The sequence below is a fragment of the Athene noctua genome, chromosome 5 (assembly GCF_965140245.1).
Source record: "Athene noctua chromosome 5, bAthNoc1.hap1.1, whole genome shotgun sequence".
In the NCBI taxonomy this organism is placed as follows: domain Eukaryota; kingdom Metazoa; phylum Chordata; class Aves; order Strigiformes; family Strigidae; genus Athene; species Athene noctua.
Window position 1 is genome coordinate 7,609,829 of NC_134041.1, and position 16,154 is coordinate 7,625,982.

Genomic DNA, 16,154 nt, shown 5'->3' on the forward strand with positions numbered 1-16,154 from the left:
GCCAGAAATGCTGCTTTACCAAAGCAGAAAAAAGAAAGATTCCTTCCTCCTTTACAAAAAAACCCCACACACATTTAGAGAAAGGATGGGGGAGTCGGCAAATCTTCAGAAAACTCCAGAGTAATTTGGGGTGGGAGAGTGGCAGATGGGAGAAGAGAAAGGGATTGTTTTATGTTAAATACATATAAAGATGGATCATGCAATATTGAACAGATTGTTCACTTTTAATATTTCCTAAACTGACAGGCTGAGGCCAACCTCCACACTGACAGGCTTACACCACCATTAAAGCCAGGATGGTTCTTCAGACTAAAGTTTTCTGCACAATGCAAAAAACATCCTCATGAATCTTTGGGAATGTTATGTTCTAGACAGTGGGGTTTGAGTTTACCCTTAAAGAAATTCTAAATTAAGACACCAGTACATTAAACAAGAAAAGTGCAAAAAAGTCATCTGGAATCCAAGTAAATGGAGATTCTCTGTATGACTCTGGAAAAGGCTATATGTACCCCTTTATTAGGCCCACAGAAAGACTAGAAAGAACTAACAATGCAAGGAATAAGCAGAGTTCTGCTGCAACACTCATGACATCAAACCACAGCTCACCTTCCCTATACTTCTCTTACTTCAACACACTCCAAATGCTCCCATTCATACCCACTATCTTCCTGACTCCTTCCCCCTATTTAAAGCAGCTCTTCACAAGACTGTTGTATACTGGAACCAGAGATTCTATATGAAATGAGAAGAAAAAATAGAAAAAGGACTTGTGCAACAAATATTTCTTGATACATGCATGACCACAAGGTAGAAACCAGGCATGTGCAAAGATGTCACAGCATTCCCACCTCACTTCAGTACTGTCATTTCAAGCTACAACAGCAGCACTCAAGGTTAACTGTCCCAATCCAGAGTGTCTCAGACAGGTAACACTCAGCTTTCCCACTCTGCATCTTCTTACCTGTTTCCCCAATTCGTACCCCCTGCAGCTGATATTTCAAAAACTTTGCCTGCTGTGTTCTTCCTTCCCTTTCCAGTCCTCTTCTATTTCACTAAGCAAAAGCACAGTCAAGTGGCAGGCCTAAAGGGTGTCCAAACAGGCAGAATGGAGGACACAGAGAATAAAGGCAAACCACAAGGACAAAAGGAAGCATTTTGCAATGACTTCCATAGTTACAGAACATTTATGTATATACATATGTATCTCCACACACAAAGAAATGAGAACTGCAAACAGCAACTTTTTCATAGCATGCTACTAACCCATCTTAGTCATATAATGCTTTTTTTTATACTATGTATAAAATGTACAATGTTTTTATACAATATATAACATCACAGAATATAGGTAGCCCAGCACATCACTTGACCTCTAACGTTTTCTTTCTTTAAATACTTTCACTATTTCAGTATTTTGCAGAGTCAGGAATAGAGCCCAAACCTCAAAAGTCTCCTTGCAGTTCTCTCCATTAAGCCATATTATGCACAGTACGTTATTAAATACTGAATAAAACAACACTTACCCTGAGTCTAACACACCCTCGGCGCGATCCTCTCATCATTTTGTCTTTTGACTGAAACAGAAAAAACAGATCACTGGATTAACAAATACAGCAAGAACTGCAAGGAGAAAGTTAGTTATTCAAAGCAACTGAGAAAAGAATAAAGCATTTTTTTATAATGTTTTATTGACTGATTAAACAAGACGCAACTTCTGTTTCAAAATAGGTTAGTTCTCACACAAAAGTACATACACCACTATGGTATGAAAAAGTAATCTTTAAAAAATAAGAATACAATATCCCAATACACGAAGTTTTGTAGATACCTTGAAGAAATACTTAGAAGATGAAGTCCACACCTTTACAAAAAGTAAAAATAAGTGAAGGAGAAAGGAATTGGGAAATTTCTCATGGAAAAAGGAGAAACGTAACGCCCATTTTTAAAAATGGAAAAAAAGAAGACTTGGGGAACTACAGGCCAGTCAGTCTCACCTCTGTGCCCAACAAGATCATGGAGCAGATCCTCTTGGACACTGTGCTGGTACATATGAAAAGTAAGGAAGTGATTGGTGACAGCCAACATGGCTTCACCAAGGGCAGATAGTTCCTGACAAATTTGATGTGGCCTTCTATGACAGGGTTACAGCGCTGACAGATAAGGCAAGAGCAACTGACATCATCTACCTGGACTTCTGCAAAGCATCTGACACCGTCCTATACGACATCCTTGTCTCTAAATCAGAGAAACATGGGTTGGGCAGATGGAGCACTCGGTGGAGAAGGAATTGGCTGGATGGTCACACTCAAAGAGTTGTGGTCAATGTCTCCATGTCCAAGTGGAGAGCAGTGACGAGTGGTGTTCCTCAGGGGTTGGGGCCAGCGCTGTTTAACATCTCTGTTGGTGCCATGGACAGTGGGATCGAGGCACCCTCAGCAAGTTCACTGACCACACCGAGCTGTGTGGTGCGGTCGACAGGCTGGAGGGAAGGGATGGCATCCAGGGGGACCTGGACAGGCTGGAGAGGTGGGCCCGGGCAAACCTCATGGAGTTCAACAAGGCCAAGGGCAAGGTCCTGCCCATGGGTCGGGGCAATCCCAAGCACAAATACAGGCTGGGCGAGGAGTGGGTTGAGAGCAGCCCTGAGGAGAGGGACTTGGGGGTATTAGTGGATGGAAAACTGACTATGAGCCAGCAATGTGCACTCACAGCCCAGAAAGCCAACCGTGTGCTGGGCTGCACCCAGAGCAGTGTGGGCAGCAGGGCGAGGGGGGGGATTCTCCCCCTCTGCTTTGCTCTCATGAGACCCCCCTGCAGTGCTGGGTCCAGCTCTGGGGGCACCAACAGCAGAAGGACACGGACCTGCTCGAGTGGGTCCAGAGGAGGCCACAAAGATGCTCAGGGGGCTGGAGCACCCCCCTGTGAGGACAGGCTGAGAGAGTTGGGGGGTTCAGCTGAAGAAGAGAAGGCTCCGGGGAGACCTTAGAGTGACCTTCCAGTACTTAAGGGGGCTACAGGAAAGATGGGGAGGGACTCTTTATCAGGGGGTGTAGGGATAGGACAGGGGGTAATGGTTTTAAACTGAAAGTGGGTAGATGTAGATTAGAGAGAAGGAAGAAATTTTTTCCTGTGAGGGTGGTGAGACACTGGCACAGGTTGGCCAGAGAAGTCATAGGTGCCCTGGCCCTGGAAGGGTTCAAGGCCAGGTTGGACGGGGCTTTGGGCAACCTGGGCTAGTGCAAGGTGTCCCTGCCCATGGCAGGGGGTTGGAACTAGATGATCTTTAAGGTCACTTCCAACCCAAACCATTCCATGATTCTAAATATTAAAAATTGGCAGTATACTGATTTACATCTTTCTCCTTTCTCTCCTACTCTCAGAAAGTGTCCACATAACAAAATCCAGCTGTGCAGGCAGAATTGCACAAATGAAATTGTATCTCTGTCAGAAAGTTTCCTGGATTCATACCCCTTTTCATATAGATACAAATTTCATATTTAGACAGGGTTCTATGTCTACCTCCTAGATAGTACAACCTGCTTTCATTAAAACAGAAAAGTTATGTTTATAGCCATTTAAGCATTAAGAGCCCAGATCAGAAAACAGGATTCCTACATTCATAACCAGTGCTCAAACCTGTAGACTAGCCTATTTTGCAGCTAAATTACTAGATTACTACTTTAGTATCTGTTTAAAGCACTGACAAGGGAATTCCATGGGAAAAAACTTCATCCTCCCAAATAGGCAATTCTAAACAGCCAACTCACTTCTAGCTTGAAATTGCGATACCTTGAACTTTCAGCTATTCCCAGCACTGACTCGGGTAGATTTGTCAGCAACATTCTGCCAATTGTCGTAAGCATTACTGGGCAATAGTGGCAAGCCCAAGTAGCACATACAAAAACTCTTCAAGATAAAAAAAAAAAAGAAAACATTTCGGTCATCCTAGATACTCAGTTTTCTGATAGATGCAAAATGTCTTCTGGTTTTCATCCATTCATACACACAAACTTTCTGTTTTATAAATTATAAATTACGTGCCATTGTAACCTTGTCTGCAAAGGCAGTTTTGTCTAATAGAACCCCTTCTCTCTTACCACCCAAATATTCAAACTACGTTCTTTCAGGTCACAAAACCACAAGCTATCGCTGGTGTCTCATGAGCAGATTCTCTTGGTGTCATCTTCCGAAATATCCACTTCTCTCCAACAGTATCTTAATGATTCCATCTAGACAATATATTGATGTGATTATGACCAGCCCTATCTTCACTGAGGCCATTAGACAATGAAATCTTATTGATACCACTGGGAAAAAAAAAAAAAAAAAAAAAAAAGACAGAAATAAGAAGTATCAGTCTTAACAGCAACAAACTATCCTTCATCTGCTATATATTTGAGATATAGCTACAAGGAAAGCGTGAAGCAGTCACAGCAAGTCTCATTCACTAAATAGAAATTAAAAATACAGCAGTCAGAGCTTCAAATAATGTTTTTGCTGGTATCTCATTCAATTCAGTCTCTAATTTCTCAGAGTTGTCTTCTGAATGTTAGAAATCATCAGTATTAATCTACTTTACATCAACACAGGTTAGCTGGTCAAATGGAAGACCAGCAGTGCATCCATAACTTATTCTACAGACAGAAAATGTCTTTGTGGATTTCCTCAATGAAAACTTCTACATAGGGAAGATTATTTTTAAGGGTTTGTTGGTGTTGGCTTTTTGGTTTGGTTTGGTTTTTTTTTTTCAAAAGCTCAAAACCAGTAAAGGATCTAGAAACAAAGTACTCCAACAATTTCCTATCAGGAATTGTATACACTTGGGACACACCTCACTAGAGTACTTTATTTCTTATATTCACTGCCTTGAGAGTTCTCCTAAAATGGGAGGACGCTACTGAGAGCTTATTACTCCCTCTGGCGGTTTCAAGAAGAAATATTGGCATAATCTTAGCAGGAAAGAAAATACCTGGACTGAAGATGAAACTCTGCAGCAGCTGTTGAAAACCTATCAGGCCTGACTGTCCGGAGCACACACTCCAGGCCCTCCGGCGTGCCAGGCAAAACACTCAGGCAGGGAACCACATGAGACAAAAAGCAAAGGTAGCAGAAGAGACATTTGGTTTGGTTTAGATCCCTCAACCAGCTAAATGCAGGGAAGATGAGAGCTAGTCCTAGTGCAAGGGAGGGTAGAATCCCAACCACCCTGATTTCCACTGTGAAGACTCAACTGCAAAAGATACTATAAAAGCCTTCCTTCTTGTACACCACATTTTAATCGAATGGACCACAGGTTCAAAGCGTGGTCCTATATGCTTACATTTTCGCCACCTTCAGGCAGAGCTTTAATTAATTAATACCAATTATGATGAAACAGTAAATCTAATTCATTCTACCTACACAGAATAAAGCACCTATCACTCCAGTAGCTGAACTCCCTGTGCACAAAGCATGCAGCTGTCATCACACACAGTGCTGTATTCTCTCGTTGGAATACAGCAAATCTTTCACTGATTGCTGCAGGAGAGTACTTTAAAACATAACTCAGCTGACATTTTAGATTTGCCATGCCCCTCCAAATCGAGACAGCTTCAGCTTCGCCTTAGAGGATTATGTTTTACCCATTGGTTGAAATTATGCATGGGTATCCAGTGGCCTATATTTGGTCAAGTATTCTTGGATAAATAAAGCCATACAAAAACTGTTTTAAGGATTGGTTCCATTTCAGTGAACAACATCTTATACAGCAGAAAGACATCTCTAAATGGCTGATACAAAAGTGACATTTTACTTTCTTTTTATATTTAAAGTTTTAATAGGCAGCTATCTTTTTTCAGTGATGTTTTATAACCAGACAAAATTACATTTTCAATAAACTTTCAATACACAGCGTACTGATTTTGATGATAACAGACTCGAATAGGTTACAAGCAGACAGCAACGAGATGAATTTCAGCTGAAACTCAAAAATTTGTAAAAATAATGAAAGCTATAGAGTATTACTGCAGAGGGAATGTAGGTATCCCCCCAAAAAATATGGCCTTTATTGGTTCCTTTTTTACAGCCACACAGTGAAGTTGATAAAATACAGAACTGATCTAAATAAGGCACTTCAGGTACCCTACAACTTCTCAGAGAAATTAAAATAATGCCTGTGTCTACGTAAAAAAAAAAAAAAAAAAAAAAAATCATATCGCCTCCAAAGGTCCCCAGCCCTCGTTCATCTTTAGAACTACTACTTGAGTTTTAGCTGTTGCATGGGAAGTTTAAGATTTCAATATAAAACCCAGCTGCTGTCTGCCTCCAGAACTTCTCAGACACAAGTTCTGCTTGTACAGAAGCACACAGAAATTGAAGAAGTACCTTTTTGACTCACACAGCATTGTCAAAGAAATCTCTAATATAAGTACACAGATAAGCAAAACCACTTATGACATTTATTTCCCGTTAGGGATGAAGAACCTGGAACAAGCTCTATTTATAAACAGTGATTTCTGCAGTTGAACTACATCTACAGGAGAAGCTTCAGTTTGGACCACTTCCCATAATAGTCTATTCTCATCAAATACTAAGGCAACCCTTGTTTTTTAAGCAGAAATAAAACCCAACAATTTTAAAATTTCAGATGCTGTTCCCAGCCCACCACTCCTCTAGCTTCCTTGCAAGGCACAACCCAAGTCTCAGAGGAGGAGGGACAGCATCTAACAGCCATGTTGTTTCTGTAGCTAGTGACTTTTGTGGATGCAGTCATAAAGCAAGAACCAAAACACTGCAGCAATAACTGAGGATGCCACTGGGGCTCATTGAACCCCAACAGTTGCCATGTAAATCTGAAAAAGGGAAGGCAACAATTTATGGTTTCTAACATTACACTACTTATAGAATCCTACAAGAAATTAATGCATAAGAACCCTTAACTGGATCAAGGTGTAAAAGATACAGCACAATCATAGGACCCTCCCTTCACCCTCTTCCTTAAGAAGCACAGCCACAGTCCGTAACAGGACTGGGTATCTGATCACCTTGTTGACTTTTTCAAATTTCTAAATACTATAATTGCTATTAAGAGTTCATACTGTATCATTCTAAGTTATTTTAAATAAAGCTCATTCACTAAATTACCTGTCTTACCTGACAATTCATTAGCTCATTAGACTCAGCTTAACTGCTCCACTCCCAACCTGCATTGAGGAAAGACTTTTAAATAGCCAGAAACCTGAAACTGAATTGTAATTTAACAACAACAATGAAAAAAATCCTCTAGATTGCTACTGGTTTTATTTTGCACACATAATAATGAAAGTATAAAAAACATGCAATAGCTGAGATTTTGCAGGTAAGTGGACAGATTTCGTACTGAACTGGTTTTCTTTGGATTCACACTTAGCATGTGATCTGTACTCTTCTGATTTGTCAAACTGTACCCATCCTGAATCAGATCCTACCTGAGCACCCAACTACACTTGATCAAATTAATGGAGCAGACAACATATGGCTGGCTTTGAGAGAGCAGACGACATGCAGTTCAGAGGGCCAGCACAAAATTAACTCATCAAATATTTTTTTAAAAATCTGAACAGGCTCAATATGTTTATATTGGATGAGAAATGACAATGACATGTACTGCAAAGCGATGATCAAGTATTGGGAGAACTAAAACCAGACTCATAACCCATCTACTGAAGAGGAGTCAACAATTTAAACTATAATCCTGTATTCAGTGCATCAAAACCTGTGATACAAAGTTAAAACTACGTACAAAATTCAGTGTTCCATAATAGACATAAATATTTTTTATCCTGTGCCTGTAAAATCAGAACTCTTTTTCTTATTATACCTAGTTTGCTTATAGTTTTGCCTGGTTTTATTAGACTCACTGAGCTGTTTTCAGTGCATATGACAGATTAAGTTATTACAGGAAAAAGCATCATCTCAGCTGAGAACGGAAAGCAGAGACCTCAAAGGGAATGTTTGTGCAAAAGCAGACAAGTCTTTTTCCTGTTTTCTTGGGATCTTTGCACACAGCTGTTGATTGAGAAACTGTATTTGGAAAAAGCAGGAAAACACATTCAACTGAAAGTCTCTACCACAGGGGCACAAGACATGACTCCAGCTTCTGTGGCATCATTTGAAATCAAGTTAACCATACTTATTTTCAGTTCACCACTAACGGTTCATGAAACTGCTGCAAAATTTGAGTCCCCCTCCTCAATATCTGGATTGAACAATCCACAAGCAGTTATTCAATACACTACAACCAGTATTATAGTTGCTTTAAAAAGCATGAGGGGAAAAATATTTTTACTCGACCACAAGTACTTCCTCCTAACGACTGTTTTCACACAGATTTTTTTCCCAAAAGCATTCAATCAGCATGTTTTTAAAAGTAGTTTGATGGAATGATTAACAAAACAATAACAGAATCTAAGCATTTAAATCTACTCTTTAGGCATTTATTGGCACAAAGACTGTTAAGATGATGGGAGGCCACCCAGTTTTGTTTCAAGAAGAAACACTATGGAGTGATCGTACACAACAGGTTTTTTCTTGCAACCCTCATTCACTGTACAAGGCAGATGTTTACCTCTACAACATTTTGAACAGTTCTCCTTTCAAAACCAAGATACGTCAAATATCCACAAAGTTTTAAAACATTTTAAGGAACTGATCTTCCTATCCACTGGCCCTGTTTTTAGCATTGTTTGCACAGCTATGCCAGTTCTGCTTTCAATTTATTATACAATTAAAATATGTATTTAAAGAGTACACTTAAAAGAAGAATTTAAATCAGATTTTCAACCCTGAGGGGTTCTCTGGATTACTTCTACAGGATTCCCATGGGTAATCAAAGCTATAGCTGATGGGTATTTAAGACAGAACTTCCGCCAGAAAACACAAACAAAAAGCAAATTGCGTTCAACTCCCTGTTCCTCCCTAGCCATTTCTTTGTCTTCATACTATCTTCCAGGATAATGCCAACACACATTTTTATGCTGACATGCAGAAAACAAATGACAGAACAAATTCAGCTGAAAAAATACATCAGCAGAAAGTTATTTTCCAGCTGGAGTCCAGCTCATGGAACAACTTTACAGCTCCTGTGCCAGCAGAAGGCAGAAATGAGCCACTTCGAGACTTTTCTGTTAAATATTGTCAGTGCAGCCAACTACACACTGAAAAAAACATCATGCTTCAATAGACTTGCATTCGGTATACCTTCAAGAGAAAACATTTTAGATTCACACATCAAAGAATGTTGAGGGGAAAAAAAGAAGTAATTTGTCAAACCATTGGTCAAACTGCTACAAAATGGCACACAGTCATTTATTTCATATTTTGCTCTTAAAAAAAGAAAACAAAAAAGTAGCCATTTACTGATATTAGACAATCATTTATTTGTGCAAAACCATGTAAAGACAATATTTGGATTACAAATCCAGATCATAGTCTCTGAAATATATACTTCATAAATTTTTTTAAAAAATTAATTATAAGCAAATTTGAGAACGTACATTTCTATTCTGAAAGATAAAGAACCCCCCCAAACTACAGAAGAAGTGGAAAAAAAACAATTTAGCATTGTACCTTTTACAAGGTACATTTGTAGATGTACCTTGTAAAAGGAACCATGTAGATACAAATGTTTCTCACATGCATTTGTGAGAGTTTACAAATCTTTGTAGAACAACTTGGAAATGCATGAGAAACATTTGTATCCACACTTGCAAGAAGTATTACTAATGTTCACTGCAATACAACTAAGTAGGGAGGAAGGAATACACAAATGAAAAAAGAGAAGTAAGCATGGACATTAAATTCTCATTTTTCTTCTGACACACATGTGATCTTTTGCCTTGCTCCTCAAAAGTTGTAACTATGTCACAAATGTAAATGGAATTTAATTCATTTGCTTATGATGTATGTATCTAAAACATATTTAGGTTAACATCTACTCACTTTACCAAAAGACAAAGTTTACTAATGCAAATGCTTCCCCCCCCCAAGTGTAATACTATTGCACGCTAATGCTGTTTGAATCTTTATTCTGCATTAAGGGTACTTCTCTGCAGTGTATTTTAAGTTACTACCAGAAAAGACTAAATACAACAGCACAAGGACACACCTATGAAGAGACACACGTTTCTGGATCTAGCTCCGATGGAAAGTTCAGCTGCATCAGAAGTTATTACCCTGCCGTCTTCCACAGCTCCTCTGCCAAAGGTTAATTGGCTGTTGGATCTACTGGAGAAAGGGTTTACTGCACCTGCAGCTGTTTGGATTGAGAAGGGCTGAGAGGTGATGGGCAGGTAAAAACTCATCAGTTAACTGGAATCTCCCCTATCAGCAAACCTGTTTCCAGATTGCACGTCTATACAGCCAGGCTGAAACAATCTCAGCCTACCCCACCCATGTATTAGGCTTACAGGGAAGAGCCAGTTTCAGGCTCAAAAATCATTCAGTTACACAAGCAGAGCAAGGCAACAACTATGTTGCTTCAGATGAAACTGGCTCAGAGGGAACGGAGTAACATCCCTGCATACCTGATCACATAGATAAACCTTTAATTCAAAATACAAGTCTGCACCACAACAGGCCATTTTCCCCCATAAATAAAGCCCCAAACCTGCTAACATTCCAAATGAATGTTGCTTATGTATCACAGCCTTATAAACTACCCTTCAGAAGTTACTACTCTAAAACTGAAGGTAGAGCTGAATGAAACAGTATCCCACTACCTTCTCAATGCTAATATTAGTACTTGTGAGGCATGCGGTCAACTGGGACTTGATCTGAATTTTCTTTCAAACCCATGCTCCAGCTGACCCTACAGCCCTGTGAGTAATCACTCCAGCTGAAGGACCAGTTCTTTTGGCAGCCAGTCTTTCAACACAACACACACCCTTAGGTACAAGAAAGAATTCAGAAGTCTAGAGAATGGCATAACAAGTACTTTACAGACATATGTGCAGAAAAGACAGCACATGGATAAGGAAAGCATTCTAAAGTAAATGTTAACTGCAGGCATTTCTTAGTGGTAAAGGCACATAAAGCAGAGAACACAATTTGATTTCTTGAACTCAAATTGAATTTTTTAGGACAGGTAGGTAAAAAAAAGGATGCTTAAATTTATGAACTAAAAGTCATTACAATAAAAGAGAACATAAATTATACAAAATAAAAGTGTAATGTATATGTGATACCTAATCATATAAGAACTGATTTTTATTAAACAGGTGGAAGCCACAAATGAAAGTCAGTGCAATAATCAGAGTCTTTATTATATGCACTAGTCATCAGCAAATGTTTCTATTTCTATAGCCAAGCATTAAATGACTTTGTACCTTGGACCTCTACTCAGACCACTGACTAATTCATCTCAGTCAACCAGTTGACATTTGCCATTAAAAAGTAACTATAAAAGCACTTTTGTTTCTCCATCCATATTCCAAGGTGAAGGATTTTGAACCTACATGAACCAAAGTTATTTGAGAGTCTGTAACTGTTTTATCCTGAGAACCTTCTAAACTCCTAGGTCTGGAGAGAGAAGCTCTCTCTCCTGGTAGGGCTGGAAATCTAGATTTAGGGAAAAAAAGTTTTATACGCAATGCTTCTGTATGAAGATACCTTCACAGCATGATTCTCCAAGTTATCTGCTGTAGATCTATCATGATTTACTACAAGTTAAATTTGGATGTGTTTTACCCAGACTGACTCACTAACAGTAACTGCTCCATGTTACTAAAACTTATCTGTGCCTGCACGCAGTTCAGCCAGTTAGCCTTCTCCTTAAAAGGCATATCCTTGAAAAAAGAGAATTTGTGCTGTTAAAACATTTGCAAGTTAATTCACATTTTTATGTAAGAAGCTGAACAAGCTAGGAACTCAGGATCTGACAGTGGTTCCACAAAGAAAAAGAAGAGTCAGGGAAAATATCCCTGTTTCTTAATACACTGCACTTGAAAAGTTCGTGCTCGAAAGTAGGAAGTCCTCCACGGAAACAGGAAAGTCAGGCTCAGACTGGGAAGCAACCTGCCGCTGAGGCAGCGCTAACCGCCCGTGACCCCCCGGGCATGAAGCGACCGGGAAGATCGCGGCTCCGCGCAGTCGTCTCTGAGCCGAGCCGCGGCGCCCGGGCAGGCGACACCCGCACGGGCCCGTCGGCGGGGCAGAGCGGCAAATCAGGGCAAGTTCCCGCTGGACAGAGCGGGGAGCGCTGAGGCAGCGGGACCCGGGAGCCCGGGGCCATCCCCGAGCAAGGCTCCGGACCACACGGAGCGAGCGGGCCGGCCCCACTCCCCCGGGGAAAAAGGAGTCACCGCCCGGGGGAGGGCGTGAGGGCCCGGGGAGAGGCGGCGGGAGCCACCTACGGCTCCCAAAGCGCCGCCGGCCGCCCGCGAACTGCCCGCGGAGGCACAAGGGCCGCTGCCGCTCCCGCCCGCCGACCCCGCCCCGGCGCCGCGCCCTCCCTCCGCGCCGGCCGCCGGCAATAACAAGGGCGCTCGCCCCCACCGAGAGGTCTCCCCGCAGGGCCGCCCCATTGGCTGCTCCCACCGCCTCCTCCTTCCCCATTGGCCACCCGAGCACTCACACCGCCCCGAGTCCCCTCCCCGCCCCCACCCTGCGCCTCCACCGGTCTCCCGGCTCCGCACCCGCCCGGGCCGCCGCTGCCCCTCACCGTGTAGTAGGAGAGGAGCCCGGCGTTGTAGTCCAGCACGAACCAGCGGTACTGCCAGCCCTTCATCACGTTGGTCCATTTGCTCAGCGGGCCCTCCATGATAGACGCCATCTTAGGCACCGAACCGGCACCGCCGCGCACACCGCCCGCTCGGTGAGGGGAGCCGGGGAGAGACACGGCGGCCGCCAGGAGGGAAAGGGGCGGGGCACGCACCGGGGGCGGGGCCAGAAGCCACACTTCCTCGGGGGGCGGGGTTTGCGCGCGCAGCGGGGCGGGGGCGCAGCGCGGCCCAGGGGCTGGCGGGAGTGTGTGAGGGGCGGCGGGGGGGCAGCGGGAGGGGCCGCGTGTCCGGAGGCAGCCGGGGCAGTTGGGTTTGTGGCGCTGCCTGAGGGATCCGCTCCCTGCGGTGGCCGGGCTTCCTCTCCCGGCTCAGGGGGTGCGGAGGGCGAGGCGTGAGGGAGCGCCGCGGGGTGGTGAGGGCACGACGCTCTGGTGCCTCGGTTGCGGGAGGGAGGGCGGGAGAGCGTTATCCTGTGCCCGAAGATCTTTGGCACCGCGGCACTGTTCCCTTTCTCTACCTGTTGTGCCCTCTCTGTTGTTTGCCAGTCCAAAGCGCCCCTTGGGCTTGCTACTTGAGTCCAGGGGCCTGGGTCTTCTCCTGAAGGGTCTGTGGCCAGAGTCCGGGGTGTATAAAAACCACTTGAGATAACCCTTTAAAGGTAAGGCTTATTTAAATGGGACACAGCTTTCCTGTGGCCTGATCCAAGAATGTGGAATGAATTTTCCAGGAGCTACGGACAATTGTAAATCTGTTGTTCAGTGCAAGGTATGTTCTTTGGCACTGGTCTTCTCTGACCTAAGTACGTAACTTCAGTTGTACTCTAACATAAAAAACTTCAAAGGACCCACAGAGATACTCATGTTCCTTCCTAGGGATCGACCGTATAGCAGCAGAAATGGTGCTTTTACCATGAGGTTTGTGTTTGTCATGCAATCTTTAAAGTATTAATGGAATTACTTTTTCCTTTTTTTAACCAAATATAAAACCATTTTCTTCTTTTTGGGAATTTAATGTAAAAGTCCCTTTACAGTAAGGCTTCAATAAATCTAGTGTCTTAAAACATTGCAACTTTATACCAAATTAAGCTAATTTTAATAGAAAAAGCACCCCAGTTACCTCTTTTGTGAAAAAGATTCACTCAAAGGCAGAGCTTTTGTGTTTGATTTTAGAAAATAATAAATACTTCCATATTTCTAATTCGTCTTCCCATTTCAGAGGTCACATTCCTTACGAGGTTGTTACCAAGTGGAATTTATAGCACTGACTTTATAATACTCCTCAGGGTCACCTGGTGGTGTGTTTATGCATGGTGTTACCAGTTTAATCTAGCTAATGCACAATTCAGTTTTGAAACTGGGCTTCTTAATTTTGATAACATTCTTTTTCAAGCTGCTTGCAGACCTTACTAGTCTGTTTTCTTCTTTAGTTTCACTGACTAAACAAAGTGTGGCTGCCTGGAGATTATACCCAGGCAAGCAAAACAAAAAAACATCAGATGGTGCCAGAACATTACTAGTACTACCATTTAAAGCTGTAGTTGAACTGGAGCTTTATTATCTCAGATCACTACTTTGACTCTATTATACCCCAAGAGTTGAAACTATGCAAAGAGCTTGTGCAAAAGACCCTCTTGGCTTAACTGTGAAAGGGCTGTCTGTAGGCAGAGCTTTCTCCACGAGAAATTCTTGACAGAAGAGTTTTCTATTTACCTTGGTTTGCCAGAGGCTGAATTTGCTGAACTTTGGCATACGCTGAATACCTTACTAGTTCTTTGTTCTCTTTGACTTTTTTGAGAGGAAACGTGCCAAAGACTTGTCTCCACTAGAAAAAGCATGTATTTTAGCTAGCTCAATTTAGCCAAACATTAAAAACCTTAGAGTAGGTGGAAAAGTTGTGTTAACGGGTGTTATCATCTCAAAGTTTCTTTTAGAAATGTATATTCTCTTTAGGTAATTTGGCAGAGACCAGAAAATCATTGTTCTTCAAAAAGAAACACCCACAAATTGAAATAAATACATACGAAATTACAGTCTGTTATCAGCATTCAGGATGCAGTATTGTATAGGTTTATGTACTTTCTTGACACGATGTGTCTTTTGTGGATATTGGATTTCTCTGTTATATATTGAACATGGTTCATGAGAGCATTGTTGAAGGGATTAGGCTTCATTAGTTCCTCCTGATAAAGATTCTAGGTGCCCATTCAAATTGTTTTGAAAGATCAGTGCAAACATTTTAGTTCATTTAAACAAATTAACAAACTGAAATCCGCCACAACTGTGATATAACCTACCTTTATATATTTTTGTATTTTATACCATTAGCATCAATGACTTTGAATAAAAAAATTACTTAAAATAGAAGTTAATAAGTTACTCCCTTAATAGAAGAAGCTTGCTTTAACATGTTCTGTCTGCATCCAATCTGGAACAGTTGAAGAGCTGTTATTTTCTGTAATTATAGACAGTTTTCTTGTGATGTTCTACATATTTTACAAAACGTACATTAGACTAGTATGTCACCCTCTTTAACACTGAGTACTTTCTGTCATCTGAGAACTATGTACTACAGAGATCAACAGAACTACAGATACCGACAGAATCAACTGAACTGAAAGCAGCAGCTGTTACCTTGTGCTGCCTTTGTTTTATACCCTCCTCCATCAGCTGAAAATCTTATCCAGCATCATTCTCTTGCCACGCAGAGGTCTCAGTTAAATTATCTTGCTTACCAGCCACATGCACATTTCCTGACCAGCCACAATGTTTAGCCCAATAAAGCAGCCTCTGGAGTACTCAGACTGTCCCAGCAGGAATGTAGGGGGAAACCTCACATGTGCCCAGTTCTTCCTGTGTATTCCAGGACATCCCAACTTGCACCTTACTTTTTAAAATTTCTTCAATGTTGTTCTTCGTTGTCCAAGCTTGTCCAATAAATTACATCTGTGGTTTTTTGGCCATTACAGTTTAAATCTGTATGGTTTCTAGCCAAGAGGAACGTATTGCTGATTTAGAGTAAATACCAGTGAAGGGCAAGGGTAGAGGGAAGCAGGAAGATACTGAAAGTCTGATTCTTTGAGAGGAAAATGCTTTTCTGGTGTAAACTTTCCTGAAGCTATAGCTGAACTAACTTTAAAGAACCTCAGTGATGAAGTTGTGTGGCTTGTGGGTTTCCTTAAGGGTGACTGGGAGTGTGACTGGCAACAGTGAAAGTAGCTTTAGCTTCTCCCAACAGCTGCAATTGCTTGGGGTTCTGTAGAACATAAGGAAGCCATTTGATAAAGAGAACAAATGACGTTTTGTTTCCTTTTCCCACTTCAGAAATGGGCTGGTAGTTTCATTTTGAATTTCTTCTCCTATCAGGTCACTGTGTTAACTGCTGACAACATAATAATCATAACAAAGAAATTATGTTTTA

At 41.7% G+C, this 16,154-nt stretch overlaps 1 protein-coding gene across 6 annotated transcripts in view; it reads right to left on the reverse strand.

The window, feature by feature from the left end:
* The window catches only part of OSBPL9 (oxysterol binding protein like 9), a 64,830-nt gene extending 51,948 nt beyond the window's left edge, over positions 1–12,882 (reverse strand). For 2 of the 6 annotated variants that reach the window (XM_074906229.1, XM_074906228.1), the window contains exons 1-2: positions 12,677–12,882; positions 1,524–1,574 (exon numbers count right to left, since the gene is read on the reverse strand). In XM_074906229.1, coding sequence (XP_074762330.1) covers positions 1,524–1,574; positions 12,677–12,787 — 162 coding nt within the window. In that variant the 5' untranslated portion in view covers positions 12,788–12,882. The remainder of the gene's footprint in view (positions 1–1,523; positions 1,575–12,676) is intronic. The other 4 variants (XM_074906221.1, XM_074906222.1, XM_074906227.1 and 1 more) reach the window with 3 other exon arrangements.
* Between the last annotated feature and the right edge of the window lie 3,272 nt (positions 12,883–16,154).